Here is a 15,507-nt window from a genome sequence, read left to right on the forward strand (position 1 = left end):
ATGCGAGTGTCTTTCTGTGTCCTCCTGTCCTGATAAGGACTAGCCAGTAGAGTTAGAGTTCTTCATTCCGATCCAGTATGACCTCATCTTCACTTAATTACATCTATAAAGGCCTTGGTCCCAAATAAGTTCACTTTGTGATGTTCTGGGTGGACATGAATTTGGGGAGGGACATTATCTTACGGGGCTTCGCAGAGGAGTCGGGTAGGAGGGGTGGGGGGGGCCGCCTTTCGGGAGCCTTCGAGCCTCACAATCAGCCCTGGGCCATGAAAAGAGCTCTGAACGAGAATCTGAAAAGCTCGCATGCAGTAAGAACATGTGACTGCTCCCTTTGCTTCTCTGCATCTCACCTCTGGGTGCCATCTGCCCATGGGGATGCTGGCCCACCCCGCAGGATCAGTATGAAAATCAAAATGCTGGCCTGGAAACCTCTTTGCAGATCATCTAAGGAGCCCTAGTGGCTCAGTGGTTAAGCATTCAAACTGCTAACAGTGAAGTTGGTGGTTCAAATCTGCGGGAGAAAGATGTGACCGTCTATGTCCGTAAATATTTCTCCCTCTTGGGCAGTTCTGGAGCCCAAGGAATGCCACTGGTAAGCATTGGATTGCTAACAACAAGGTTGGTAGTTCAAACCCACCAGCTGCTACACTGAAGAAATATGAGACTTTCTCCTCCCATAAAGAAACTGTGTATAGGGTCCTATGTATTCCTGGGGAACCCTATCTAGGGTTCTTTTGAGTCAAAATCAACTAAATTGCAATAGTTTGATTGGTTGGGTTTTGTTTCTTTATTTTTGGTCTGAATCATGTGTGAGTTTCGGAAGAGGTCAACATCACCTTGCTCATTACTGCTCGTCACCCTGACCACCCCCTTTCTCCTTGCTAGGACCACTGCTTTTACCACGGGACAGTGAGGAAGGCGGAAGCATCCAGTGTCACGCTCAGCTCCTGCCGAGGGATTAGGTAAGAGTGCGCGGAAGGGTGCCTGACCCTGTCCCCCAGAAACGTCTAGGACAAGTAGGATCGGCTGTGGGCATGAGCCTTGGGAAGGATGCCGCAGCTAATGCGTGCACACCAGCTCTGGGAAAGGCTGGGGCTGGGAGGAACCAGGGAGAGATAACCCACACATTCACAGGGACTGAACTTTCAGTTTATTGAGGAACTTGAGCTTGATGAGCTTGACCTTTCTCATGTCCCGTTCTCTCTTCTGTGGTCGACTCCCAGTCCCTGAAGTCCGAGAAACAGGAGAGGCAGACTATCCATTACCCAAACCGAAGTTCAACGAGATGGCTTTTGGGGTGACTGTTCATTCTTTCTCACTGCCATCAAGTCGATTCTGACCCATGTTGCTGTAGTGGTTACTCATTGGGCTGCTACCCACAAGGCCAGTAGTTCAAAACTACCGGCCTCTCCATAGGAGAAAGATGAGGCTTTCTACTCGTGTGAAGAGTTACAGCTGCAGAAGCCCACAGGAGCAGTTCTGCTCGGCCCTGGAGGGCCACTATAGGTCACGGCTGGCTCAATGGCAGTGAATCTTATGTGCTTCTTGATCCCGGCTACTTTGAGGGTTGACTTTGCAGGTTACCAGTTAGGTGACTATCCCCTCTCCCCCATCCTCAAATGTGGATTACAAATAGGGAAGGAGCCTGGTGGTGCAGTGGTGAAGTGCTCAGCTGCTGTTCTGTGAGAGAAAGATGAGGCAGGCTGCTTCTGTACAGGTTTACAGCCTGGGAAATACTAGGGGGCAGGTCCACACTGCCCCGATGGCAGCTCTGCATTGGCATGGACTCCGTGGCAGTGGAGGGGTGTGAGGATCGCGTGTGTTGATAGACACAGTGCCTTCAGAACTGTGCTGGCACAGGGCCAGCCTCCAGACTCTTGCTTCTCTAGGTTTGGTCTGCACCTGGGCAGCATTGACATCCCCTGGGGGCTTGTTTGGGATGAAGAATCTCAGGGTCCTTCCCAGACCCACTGCATCTGAATCTGCAGGTTACCAAGCCGCCAGATGGTTCCAGGTGCATGTACAAGTTCATATTTGAGAATATAGATGTTCCTTGAGAACATAAGTAACATCTCAAATATGTGTTTCTTTCCCCCACTGCCTTGCATATATAGGATCTTGAATTGCATGCCGAAGTAGTAAACATTCTTTATTGATACCCCTGCCAATTCCTCCTCCATGTTTTTTAAACCTGTTGTTGTCAAGTCAATTCTTGACAATTTATCACAACCCTCCGTGTGTCCCAGAGGAGAACTGTGCTCCACAGAACTATCAGCAGCTGATTTTTAGAAGTAGATTATGGGGCCTACCTTCCAAAGCACCTCTAGGTGGACCTGAGCCACCAACCTTTCAGTGAGCAGCCAAGCTGTTGACTGTTTGACCACCCAGAATGTTATCCAGTGCTCTGGAAAAGCTGGCTCTCTGGGAACAATCAAACAAACTTGGTTTGTAATATCTACCAATATGCTGGTAGAAATATTCCTACCATGACCAATTTTCAGTAACCACTGGGACACAGTGCTTGGTAAAGTGGAGGGGTAGCAAAAGAGGGGCAGATCCTCGACAAGAGGGATTGACACTGTATCTGCAACAGTGGGCTCACACAGAGGAACAGTTGTGAGTGTGGTGCAGGCCTGGGTGGGGCTTCGTTCTGTTGTTCATAAGGTCCCCAGGAGTCAGAACCAACTTGACACCTAGCAGCATCTAGTAGCAATAATGTGACATCGCTCAAGGTGAGGTTGTGAAGTGAACGCACAATTGGTGCTATGAAGCGACTCTATACCCTTCTCTGTATCAGTGGACTGACTCGTTCGGTAATTTCATTCACTCAGCAAAAAAACACGATGAGTCTCCTGTATATAAAGAAGCTCTGTGGGTTTGGCGTTGGACTGCTAACCACAGTGTTGGCAGTTCAAAACCACTAGCTGCTTTGAGAGAGAAAGATGAGGTTGGCTACACTCACCAATATGCAGTGTGGTAATCCTATCAGCTACATTGAGTTGGAATTAAATTGCTGGAAGCGTTTTGTTTTTTGTTTTTTTAAGTGTAGACCCATTCCTTTCTAAGGTGGAGGAAAGACACATTGAGAAGCTACCGAACCCTCAGCTTTCAGCTTTCCTGTCTGTGAAATGGGTACCCATAATAGGGATGGTAGAGATGATTGCTTCCATGTTGTGTGAACGTGACCGTGCTCTGCAAACATAAGGGATTGGGAACAATGGACAACAGCGAATCCCTGCCTTGGAAGGCACTTACCCAGGCTCCAGTGGGAGGGCTTGTAATGTGGCAGGCCCCATGTGTCTGTTTACAAATTGGGCCACATCTCTTTGTAAAGTTTCTGTGGTGAGTGGACCGGGGGGAATTAGGCAGGAAGTAGGCTTTGGCGGGAAGTGATAACAGAGTGATCCCAAATCCCTTGCTCAGATGACCTGATTGAGCCAAGTCAACTGCTCTTCCAGTGGCATTTGCAGGCCCAGCCACCACCACCTGCAGTCTGCGAATGCCCGTACATTCCAAAGAGAAGGAATGGGGACACACAGGTGTGACCTGCTTCTCTCTGCCTCTCCCCTGTCCCCTTGCTCTGGGGCAATGTGGACTTGGCTCAGCCTCTTGTAAATCACTCCAGCAGCTGGGCTGACCAGGGAGCCGGCCATCTGTTTCTGTTTTGCATGCTTCGCTCTGGGGACGGGGGTGGGTCCCCGGCTTACCTTCCTAACCTTCTCACTGCACACCTTAAAAAACCGAGGATGTCTGCTGGCCGGGCTGATTTAGGAGCTGAAGATGCTTGCCAGATGGCTCTGTTCCAACCCTGGAGAAGGAGCAGCTGCGGCAGCAGCCGTCTTGAAACCCACATACCCCCAAGTTGCCTCCCAAGCCTCGTAAATCGATGCTGCAATGGAAAATCTCCATAGCAATTGTTCTCCTCGCCGAGAGTATGTTCGATGTGATTGGAGGAAACAGATACACTATATACCAAGTGGGACCTTCAGGCTAATGATACCAACACAGAGGAATGCAGCTTACGTTTTTCGACGGTTTCCGGGCTCCCTCTTCTCTCAGTTATTTGGGCTAGTTTCACAGGATGCTGTGCATGCACGTAGGACACATACATTCACATAGGACAGCAGTGTACAAGGAAGACCCACTCTCTTTCTCATCTCACATTCCCCCTGCCCCACAGGCAAGCACTGTTACCGGTTTCTTATGTATGTTTCTGGAAACATTCTTTGCAGAAAGAGAGAGAGAAAGAGAACATAATTATCCCACACAGTGGTCTTCATTCTTTTTCAGGCCACAAACTCCTTTGAAAATTAGGTAGAAACTAGGAAGACTAATCGGTACTGTGGTATGCCATTTCATTGAGGATGTCAGGTGTCTAGATCCTCTGTCTGCCACCCCCACCTGCCTGAGCTTACCTACATTAAAGACTTCTTCCTCTGAATGATTATGCAATTTCTTAGGTGCACAAATAATTGTAAACTAACACGGGGTCATTGTGAACCAGAATCGACTCACCCATGACTAACAACAACACACTGTACAGATGTAAGGTGCAAGTTTTTGGTGGCGTCATCTCGACAGAACTGGGCTGCAGTGTCCTTGATTAAACCTGGGGATTCTGAGAAACTCTGTGTGTGTGTGTGTGTGTGTGTGTGTGTGTGTGTCTATTAGTACGAAGGCTGTTGTGCTAAAAGTCACTGCTGTAAACTTCATCAGTATCTTTTTTTATTTTTAGAGAAAATATTTATTTGAAAAATATTGTGACATCATGATATTTTTCACATGACATACTGAATGCAGGTTTGTGATTGAACAGGCAACTCGTGTTGGTACAAAATTAAAAAGTGATAGTTCTTTATCCTGTCCTCATCCTTCCAACCAGACCTTCTCCCCATCTAGACTCCTTCTTGTGTGTGTGTGTGACTTTTTTTTTCAAATGAAATTAACTTCTACGTGCTGTTCTGTAACCATTTTCTCACTTAACATCATGTCTTAGATGCACATTTAATGGCTTCATGGTCTATCTTACGGATGAGCATCTGGCAAGCTTGATTCTATAGAAAGTCTTTCAAAGCCATATAGTAAATCATGCATGATGATATATTTGATAGATCACCTTGGTAGTTTAGCGACTCTGTCCTTGAGAAACACAAGTTGGCACCCACTGTGGTCAATCCCTGGACTCAGATTCTGTGAGGAAAAAAGGGAGACTATGCAAGTGAGACAAAGCAGGAGAGAAAGAGAGCAGGCATGGTGGCCTGGGATGAGTTGGCAACGTAGAGTTGGAGGACTTGAATTTGAGAGTCTGCTCCACACCTCCTGGCTGTGTGATCTCAAAGTTGTCCTCTCCTCAGCCAGGGTGTCCCTTGTCTTTGCCTTGCCAGGCAGTGCCTCCCATGGGCTGTAGCAGCCCTGCTGGTGATGCTCAGAGATAAGGGGGCTGCTGAGCCCTGGGGTGGAGCCAGGGCTGGAGTCGGGGTCCCATCCTGGAATGACAAGCCTGGATGGACATTAGGGGACCTAGGACCTGCTCCCGGCTCTGGATGGCCAGTTCTTTCAGTACATTCCTTTCCTTCTGCAGATACTAAATGCTACCTGTGTGTCAGGCATTGTGTGGATTAAGCCTCAGGAGGAAAGTATGAACAGTTAAAATTGAGATTCTAAAGTCAGACAAAACCTGACAGTTTACCTCCCCTGACCCAGTTTTTTCACTTGTAAAATAGGAACACCAATATTAGCATCACTGGTGGATTTCAAAGGAATTCTGGTGGGGCTTTGGGTTAGGTATTGGGCTGTTAGCCTTGAGGTCAGTGGTTCAAACCCAAGAGAAAAATGAGACTGTCTGCTCCCAGGAACACTTACAGTTTGGGGACCCCTTTAGAGGTCCGCTGTGTGTTGGGCTCAACTTGATGGTCATGGGCTGGCTTGGATTGCTTTGGGTGGATTTAAAGTAGGTGATGAGGGAGACTGTTGGAGCAGGGTCTTGACTTGGATCACACGGTATCCCCAGTTATTGGCACACAGTAGGTTCTCAATAAATCCTTGTTAAATAGCTACTGAATGTAAACCTTTGCACTGCACTTGAAGTATAAAACACAACCAATAGCGTTGTTGTTGTTGTTGTTATGTGCTGTGAGGTTGAGTTTTGAGCTGCCCCGTGGGGTTTTCTAGGCTGTAAGATTCCTGAGAGCAGATGGCTGGGGTTTCTCCCATGGAGCTACTGATGGGGTTTGAACCACCACCCTTTTCGTTAGCAGTGGCTTGTTGAATGCTCCTGCAGCAGGTCATATGGCCCCTACTGTTATTTTACAGTGTCCCTCTGATTCTTAGTAAGCATGAGCTATGGCTGTTCTTGTTTCGTTTGCCCTGATGCAGCCAGTGATCCCAGTGCTCATAGAAACTCTCTGGGGGGTGGGCAGCATGAGCCGTGCTTCACGCAGGAGACAAGTACGTTCACTTGCCACACTGCTGGGAAGCAGCAGAACCACTGTCTGCATCCACATGTGGAACTTCATAGTGGGAGCCTGTGTTTTACCGCGGTACCCCGGGGCACCAGGGGCATGCCCCGCCCACCGCCCCGCGCGTCCCCCTCCCCCGCCGCCGCATTGCAGTGCCTGTGTGCCTCTTTTCTGTCAAGTGTACTGGCACCTTCTTTTATGTGGCTGCGGGGGAGGGAAGGAGTGTAAGTAGACAATTGCCTCCCAGAGCAGCTCTGAGGTAGGGATCCTGTACGACGTTTCCAGAGTTCAGCCCGGAATTGGCAGATTTCCAAGAAGCCGTTCTTGCTTGTTTCCTTGGAGGCCAAGGCCACCGGGTGAGTCCTTCGTCATTCAGCAGTTAACCAGGCATCACCTGCTACTGGTCTGGCCTGCCACCTTGCTTCTGTACAATTCCACTTGGATGACGCTCTTAATGATGAGCAATAGGCATGTACAATCCCAGGTTCCTGCCTGTACCTTGCTAATGCTTGGCAAATTAGATCTGCTGAGGCTCTGAGAAGGAGAAATGATGGCGGGTGCTCAGTGGAGGAGAGAAATGGGTGGGTGGTGGTGATGGCGGTGGGAATCTAAAATTCCACTACCATCCAAGCTGGGGTTCATGGTCAAGTGCTGGGGCTTTCACTCTCAAGCAGGGTGTGAGGATCACAGTTGGTCCAGGGAGGAAATTACAAGGGACCCTGGGAAGAGGAGTGGTTGGGTGGATACAAAATTCTAGAAGGTCTTCAGTGTCCCGCACCTGTGTCCGTCAAATTGTAATCTACCAACTCCCTGACATTTGCAGGAACGTATGAAGAGGCAGGAGGCCTGGTTACCCAGGGAGTTAAATGTTGGAATGCTAACGGGAAAAGCCAGCAGTTCAAATCCACCACTGCTTCAATGGGAAAACGATGAGGCCATCTGCTTCCATAGAGATTTTCTGTCTCGGAAATGATGGAGCAGTTCTGCTCTGTCTTATAAGATCGATTTGAGTTGGAATTGTTTTCATGACAGTTGTTTCAAGAGGCAGGGCTGCTGCCAACCTCAGGCTCTAAGTCCCTGCCCCTGGTCGTGGCTCTGTGGGGTGGCGCTTGTTAATAATGTAGAACCCAGGTGTCCTGAGTGGGGCCTGGGGATGTGTGTTGTTAATGAATTCTGTAGCGTATTCTAGTAGGTTAGCTATCTCTGGGAGCTGGGATCTTAGAGGTGCCTGACCCACAGGTTTAGGACTGACTCTATTGGTTTTCTCTGGCTGTCATATGATACCACAAATTGAGTGGGTTAGCAGCAAAATTTTATTTTCACACAGTTCTGAAGGTCAGGAATTGGCAACCAGGGCGTCAGCCATGTTGAGCCCTTCCTCTGCCTCCTGGTCTCTCTCTGTGTGTCCACTGATGGGGCCGATAGCACAAGATGTATCAAGGTGGCGCCCAGAATCTTGGCCCTTAAATCTTTGGCCCCAGATTACCTGTGAGATCTTGTTAGTAAGAAGGTTGGGTGGTGTGACGTTTTTGATCAGCTACTAAATGAAAGGTTAATAGTTTGAACCCATCCAGTAACTGTGGCAAAGCAAGGCCTGGAAAATTATTCCCATAAAGTTCACAGCCAAGAGAGCCCTATGGAGTCATTCTCCAATGGAACCCGGATGCCACCTCGAGTCAGGGACCAATGTGAGGGCAGAGCGAACAACAATGTGCTTTTCACTATTCGCTGTGCTACAAACTCAGGCCTCGTCTTTGTCCTATTTGACCCAAGAGGTTGTTTAAGTGAACCCCAATCACTACACCTTTTGGCACTAAACTGGAACTCTCATCGACGTCGCTCCGCAACTTTCCGCTTGCTGGGTGTTTTCTCTAGAACCTCAGCTGGAGCACCCAGCTGCTTGGTGGTCAAGCCCTGTTTCCAGCTTCACTAGCCATCAGGGGAAACTGGCGTGATGGGAGGAGACTCAGTCAGCTGAGAGGAGAAGAAAGCGTGGAACAGGATTCTCACCTCTCTGCTCCTTTCTGGCTGAACTAGGGAGTGGCTGTGACCCATGGCTTTTGTCCCGCTCCTACCCGCAGCTGCACAGGTGCCGCTTGGGCATCTGCATGGGGCTGGACAGGGACTGCTGCGTCAGCCAGGGCGAGGCAACGGGAAGTCGGCAGGTTCCTGGCATCCAAATGAGATTAGCCAGGGAAAGACTGCTGTGGCTGAGAGCTGGTGCTGTCTTTCCTGAGAGCCATGCAGGCCAGTCCCATAGAGCAGAGCCTGGGTGCAGGGGTCCCCAGGGGCTGGAGTCAGGGTGGAAGCTAAACCAAGCCAACCTCATCAGCAAGGGCCTGGCATTGAGAGGGACAAAGACTGGAGTAGAGATGCTTTCGCTTATGAACTTCCTAGGTGGGGACCCGCTGAAGTGGTGGTGCCCACAGAATGCTGCTAGGATGTATTCTCCCTCAGAGCCTCGGGTCCATTTTCTCGTTGTAGCATTCATCGTATAGTGGACCCAAGAGGGCAGATACCTGCTCCAGGGACCTCGGCTCACCCTGCCATCCATTATTTATGATAGTGATAAATAATAAACTATTACGCACTTCCTGCCAAGCCCAGAGAAGTCGTCAGAATCTTTGTCGCCAACCCATCAGAGTGGTGCAATCCTGCTGCTGGAAGCAGGCCTGGTGATCTGCTTCCTTACAGGCGAAAGGGCGCACCCCCACTAAGACATTCTACTCTGTAATGTGCATGCGTTAGAATCAACTTGATGGCAAGCTTTCTTTCATTGTGTTGGTGAGCAGTATGATGATTTATTCCCATGTTTGGATTCTAAGCAACCTGGGAGCAAGTCACTTGACCATCTGAAGCAGGAGCCCACCCTTAACACTAGCACAAGACCTGGCCAGCAGCAGGGGTTCAGTGAATGTTTGTGGAATGAATGGCTGCCCTGGCCTGGCTGTTAATTCCCTGAGGGCAATAATTGCATCTAACACAGAGTCAGGGTTCAGCGAGTGAATGAATAAAATGAATGATGACAACCACCTTGTTTCTGAGCCCTGCACTGGGATCTTAACCAGGGGGACATGCAGTCGCGCATGCCTGGTTGTGGATGGCACTTCACCCAAGTGCTGCCTGATTGTCTTGGTGAAGTTGGGTCTGGCAGAAAAGCATCAGACTAGCGCTGACTTTTGGGCCCAAGGTTGTAGAATGAATCATTCCAATGGTCCTGTTAAATTAGCAACTTTTCATTTCGCTTTGGCAGATGAGGACACTGAGGCAGGGGATTTAAGAGGTTTCTTGAAGAACACGTGAGAGTTTTGTGCTGGAGCTAAGACAATAACCTAGGTCTGATTGCCCCCCGGACAGTCACTGTTCGTTCTCGGTTGCTGTGCTGCCTGTCGAGTCTGAGTCTAAGTTTTAACCTGAGATTTTGTCAGAGGCCAGCCATGCTTGGGTCTGGGAAGCTTTTTGTCACACGGACCCAACCAAACTGTACACGTATGAGCTGTTCCGGTGCAACCTGTGTGGAGTCTTTGAGTTTCTCTAGTCCAGAGGTCCCTGTACCGGAGTCCAGGGAGGAGCTTACCAAAAATACTAAACCACTTTCCCATGGTGTCTGAGTAGAACTATGCTCCATGGGGGGTTTACTGGCCGGTTTTTTCCAAGGGACCTGTGCGTGGACTCCAATGCCAGCCTTTTGGTTAGCAAGTGTGTTCCCCGTTCCCACCATCCGGGATGTCTGTGATCATCTTTGCTGTTGTGTGCTGGCAAGTGGGAGTTAGACTCAAGGACAGAGCAGAACTGCCCCATAGAGGCCTGTTCTTGCTGGAAGAGGACATCCTGCTTGGAAAAGGTCAGGGAAAAATAGGGAGACCTCCAATGAGATGGAGGGACACCGCAGTTGCAACATTGAGCTCCGATATAGCAACCATAGGGAGGATGGCACAGGGCCGGGCAGTGTTTGCTTCTGTTGTGCACGGAGTGGCTCTGAGTCAGTGCTGCATGCTTGCCTGTTTTTCAGAGGATCACTGAGGCAGAAACCATTTAACAGCACCTAGCGATTACAGCAGCCTTTGGGGGAACAGCCTACCAGGTCGTTCTCCTGCAGATCTGCTGAGTGGGTTTGAACTGCCAGCCAGCTGAGCACTTCACGGTGGCCTACCAGGCTCCTTTAACGTGAAGCACCAATCATTGAAGCCTATGGTGTCATTTTGCATATGGGGGGACTAAGATCCATGGAAGGGCTTTTTCCTGGACCATCATCTCTGACCAAAGATCTTCTGCTTCCCGTCAACAGAGGACTGATTACAGTGAACAGAAACCTCAGCTACATCATTGAGCCCCTCCCTGACAGCGAGGAGTGGCACCTTATTTACAGATCCGAACATCTCAAGCTGCCCTCAGGGAACTGTGGTTTCCAGCACTCCATGCCCACTGCCAGAGACTGGATCCTTCCGTTTACAAACCAGACCAAGAAGCAACCACCACGCAGGGTGAGTTTCAGGGCGCTCAGTGCAAGCGTCAACCTTGGAAGAGGCTTGTCCCCTCCAAGGACTCTTACTTTGGAGCCGAGAGATTTCACAAATGAAAGAACATGGTTAAGAAGGAAGTAATTCTTTCCTCTTCCTCTAAATCAGTGGTTCTCAACATTCCTAATGCCACTACCCTTTCCTACAGTTCCTCATGTTGTGATGACCCCTGTAACCATAAAATTCTTTTCTTTTTTTTTAAATAATCATTTTATTAGGGGCTCATACAACTCATCACAATCTGTACATACGTCATCTGTGTCCAGCACTTTAGTACATATGTTGACTTCATCATTTTTACGACACCCACTTTCCACTTGAGCCCCTGATGTCAGCTCATTCATAAAATTATTTTCATTGCTACTTCGTGACTGTAATTTTGCCACTGTTATGAATTGGGTGAACCCTGTGAAAGGGTCATTTGACACCCAAAGGGGTCATGACCCACAGGTTGAGAACCACTGCTCTAAATGATTATTGCATGTGAGATTCACTAGTTAATATAATACATGTATTTTTGGAAACACTACCACATGGAAAGGGTGCGGAAGTGCTGATTTCAGAAAGATGAAGCTGTAAAGATGTGGATATGCTGCTTCTTTTACAGTAGCCACTTAGCCACATGCACCAACATGGTGCATTTGTTGTTACTGAAAAGAGACATATGCGGTTTAAATCGTCTTTGGGAACTTGATTGTCAGAATGCTCCCTCAAATTATGATGGCCTTTGGTTGGCTGGAATGAGCCAGCCGTGGGCTTGTTGTGTTTTGAGAACAAAGGTGTGGATCCAGCGGTAGTAATCCAGATGCCCTCCGTAGGTCAGGAGAGGGTCAGTGGTGACAGCAGCCAGGGCTGTCCTTTCGCAACCATGTGCAAAGTGAGAAAGCAAGTCCATTGCTCACTCACGAGGGCCTGGGTTGTGGAATTGGGCTACGTTCACCATTTCTACTGCTCTGATCTCTGACATTTTTCCCTTAGATGAAAAGGGAAGATTTACACTCCACCAAGTATGTGGAACTTTACCTGGTGGCGGATTTTGCAGAGGTAAGGGGGATGAATGGGCTTCAGCAGAAAGCGTGCTCTCTTGTTAGCTTCCATTACAGGCTTTCAACTACTTTCAACAAAAATGACTTGGTACGCATCCTTCTCGGGCTCATCCTCTAATTTTGACCTGATATCTGATCCAGGACTCTTTCTGCCATTTTGAACATAGGGGGTGGGTGGAGGGGCGGGTTGGAGTGCAGTTATCTGGATTAATATGTCTCATACTGGATTTGAAGACCTTTAGGTTTCAGGGATTCTTGTTAGGGGGCGGTTGGGGGTGTCTATGAATTCTCTACAGAAATTTCCACATGTTGTGTTTTCATGGCAAAGACTATTGAATCTGAATTCAATTTTCTTGCCCACATGTGGGTCCGTGTTTATAATCATGTCGGTGCCCAATGAGGAGCTAACGCAGTAGTTTCTCAAAATGGGCCCCAAACGGAAGTCAGCATCAGAATCTGGAAACTTGGGGAAAATGCAAACCCTGACTCCTACTCTCCAGGAGAGGGGTCCAACAAGCAGTGCTTGCATGAGTCCTCTGGGTGATTGCCATGCAAGGTCAAGTTTGAGAACTCTCAGCCTACGGGACTAGCATTGTAACCTTGAATTCTATATTCCTCCAATTAGACAGCCCTTGAGGGGCCTTGCATGCTCAGATTTTGTGAAGTCACCTCATCACTCATTTCTTCACTTCACTTATTCACCAGCGGTTTCTTGGTTTTCTCTTTTGCCTCAAGCATGGAGATAGAGCTCTGACTCAGACAGAGGAGGCCCTGACATCGTAGAGTTTACAGTAACTGCAAGAAACCATAGTTCCCAGTGTGATGACTGCTCAGGTGGCAAAGTACAGCATGGTGATGGTGCATGTCATGAGCGGGGTGGGGGGACACTAAGGTTTGGGGCACCAGAGGGAGAGAGACTGAGGCAGAGGTGTTTAAGCTGACATAAAGATTGGATTCAGCCCCAAACGCCCAGCCCTGGAATCCCCACATTTTACCTCCAATTCTCACTGTGTGCAGCCCCTTGGCTAAGCTCATCTTCTGCCACTGTGGTGGCATGGTGAGCTGAGTCCTCTTGGGGTTCTAAGCTGGTGCCTGCTTGCCCAGGGCTCCCTTTAGGAAGCATCCCATCACCAGCCAGGCTTGTCTTGTATCCATCCAAATAAGGTCCCAATAGACTCGAGTATAAGCCGACCCAAATACCAGCTGAGCACCTAATTTTACCACAAAAACTGCATCAAAAATGTGCTGAAAAACTCAGCGTATACACGAGCATATTTGGTAGTTACCAGCTACCTTCCCCCACCAAAAAACCCAAAAAACCAAAAACAAACCCAACCCACTGCCATCCAGTCAGTTATTACTCTTAGCAACTCTCTGCGGGGTGTAAAGACTGTCAATCTTTCTCCTGAAGTGGGTTTGGACTGCCTGCCTTGTGATTGGCAGCACAGTGCCTAACCGACAATGCCACCAGGGATCTCATTCTAAGGGGCCCTGTTTTATCTGGAAAGAGCACTGTTGGGTAAGGGTTCCACTGTTAACCAAAGGGTTGACTGCTGGAACTTTCCCAGTGCCTCTGCAGGAGAAAAGAGCTAGTGGTTTGCTTCCTTGGAGACCGCAGCCTAGACCCTGTTGGGAGACAGTTCCTCTCTGTCACACGGCATTGCTATGACTCAGCAATCGTCTTGCGGGCACCCAACTACATCAACCCAGTCTGGAAGCGCAAGGCCCCAATCCTGGGTAGCAAGCAGTGCCGGTGCTCAGGTCAGAGGCCTGCCTTGCACCCTGGCGGCAGGAGGAAATAGCTCTGAGCTGGCTTCCAGGACAAGGAGCAATAAGTGGGCACCGAAGTGGAGGTGAAGGGCATTCCGGAAGAGAAGAGTTTAGCATTTCAATTGATGTTGGGATTGGTTTTTCCAGCAACCGTGTGCTCCCCTCTCCCCGTCCTCTTTCTTTTGTTTGTTTTTTGTTTTCCCCTCTCCAAAGACTGCTGGGTGGAAAGCATGGGGGAGTGGTGCAGAGAGCAAAACCCTCTCTTGCAAGCAAAGGCTCCCCAGCTTTGGGAAAAGGTCCCCCCGGCCGTGCGTCCAGCGTGTGGCCCTGTGTGACATGACCGCCTCTGTGGGAAGGTGGCAGGACAAAGGCTGAGCCCCTCTGGCTCCAAGACACTTTGCAGTTTCCGCTTTGTATGAAAGGTGAGCTTCCACAGCCGCTTATTTCCAGCCCCCGAAGCCCGTATTCAGAAGAAAGCTCCTGTGAGCCCCACTTGGTCAGCAGAGAGCCCTACAGCTGCTCGAGTGAGGTGGGGCTCTCCATCCCTTTGGCCCAGTGGGATCTTGGAGCAGGGTTTAAAGCCCACGGGGGGGGGTGTGTGTCCCCAGTAGCTGGAGAAGCGAGGGCGGCCTGAGATTCAGCGTTTGATCTCTTGACCTCCAGGGTCATGGCAACCCACCATGAAGAACGGTGTCGGGGCAAGGTGTTTCCAGCCCTGTGCTGTCACCGACAGCCCAGTGATTCCTGACCTCCCCTGGCTGGTGCAGAGCCCAGCGCTTGGAGCTCTTGCTGCCCAGGCATTTCCACCGGGTCCCACCAGGCACAGTCATACAGCCCCAGTGGACCCCCCCAGATGGGCTTGCTTACCAGGCTCTGGCACTCCTTTGCCAAAGGCAGTGAGTGATTCATTTGAGGGGTCCTACGAGGCCAGTGTGAGCTCTGGGGCTCATGGAAGTCTCCACACAACCTCTCCCACACGCCCTCCATGTCTGCTGGCAAGGTTAATCTCTGAGGAGGGGGGTGCCTGGAAGGGAGGCTTATCTGTGATTTACAGCCTGGTGCTGAGGCAGGCCAGGCTGGTCCTGGGCTCTGCCCTCAGAGCAGGGAGTAGAACAGAGAGGGGAAGGAGGCCCGGAGAGAGTTGTCCGGCCGAGGTGAGAAAGGACTGCGCCTCCCGTGGGAGCTTCTGAGGGGCTCCCATCCTAGGGTCCCATCCCGACACCGGGCATCTACTGAGGAAAGCGAGCATGTGGAGATGACACTGGATACGTTAGTCTCTCTCGTGGGTTCCAGAAATACCTAGGTGAGAGCTCGCGTATGAGAAATGCCTCAGTCCAAGGCTTCACATGAGAAAGAATCCACGCCAAAGCCTGGTTTGTAATCCAAGTGAGTTTTATAAAGCTTAGACGCGGCACAAATGTGGCCTGCAGCCCAGCTGTGCTGCACTGTGTTTCAGCTGCGGGGAGAGAGCCCCCTCGAGAGAAAACTTCTGGCTTTTCAGGGGCCCATTGGCAGGCGTGGTTGACACTACTGCTGAATTAAGCCCACCTGGCCCAGATGGGGTCCCACCCAGGTTTACCAGCTTCCTGTGTCCAAGTCCTGAATGCGGGCAAGCCCTCCAGCCTTAAACAGCTTTCAGCTTCCAGTCATGGGGGAGGGAGGCTTTGGCATGTAGAGGGACAACCCCTAGTTCTGCCTCTAGCTACCTCACAG

The 15,507-nt window shown here is 49.9% G+C and overlaps 1 protein-coding gene across 1 annotated transcript in view; it reads left to right on the forward strand.

Moving 5' to 3' along the window:
- Positions 1-15,507, forward strand: part of ADAM19 (ADAM metallopeptidase domain 19) — a 111,721-nt gene that overhangs the window by 58,371 nt on the left and 37,843 nt on the right. The window contains exons 5-7 of the mRNA XM_045284582.1: positions 886-962; positions 10,747-10,942; positions 11,957-12,022. Coding sequence (XP_045140517.1) covers positions 886-962; positions 10,747-10,942; positions 11,957-12,022 — 339 coding nt within the window. The remainder of the gene's footprint in view (positions 1-885; positions 963-10,746; positions 10,943-11,956; positions 12,023-15,507) is intronic.

The sequence above is a fragment of the Echinops telfairi genome, unplaced genomic scaffold, assembly GCF_000313985.2.
Source record: "Echinops telfairi isolate 266 unplaced genomic scaffold, ASM31398v2 ScPeMD7_7469;HRSCAF=8507_0, whole genome shotgun sequence".
Taxonomy (NCBI): Eukaryota; Metazoa; Chordata; class Mammalia; order Afrosoricida; family Tenrecidae; genus Echinops; species Echinops telfairi.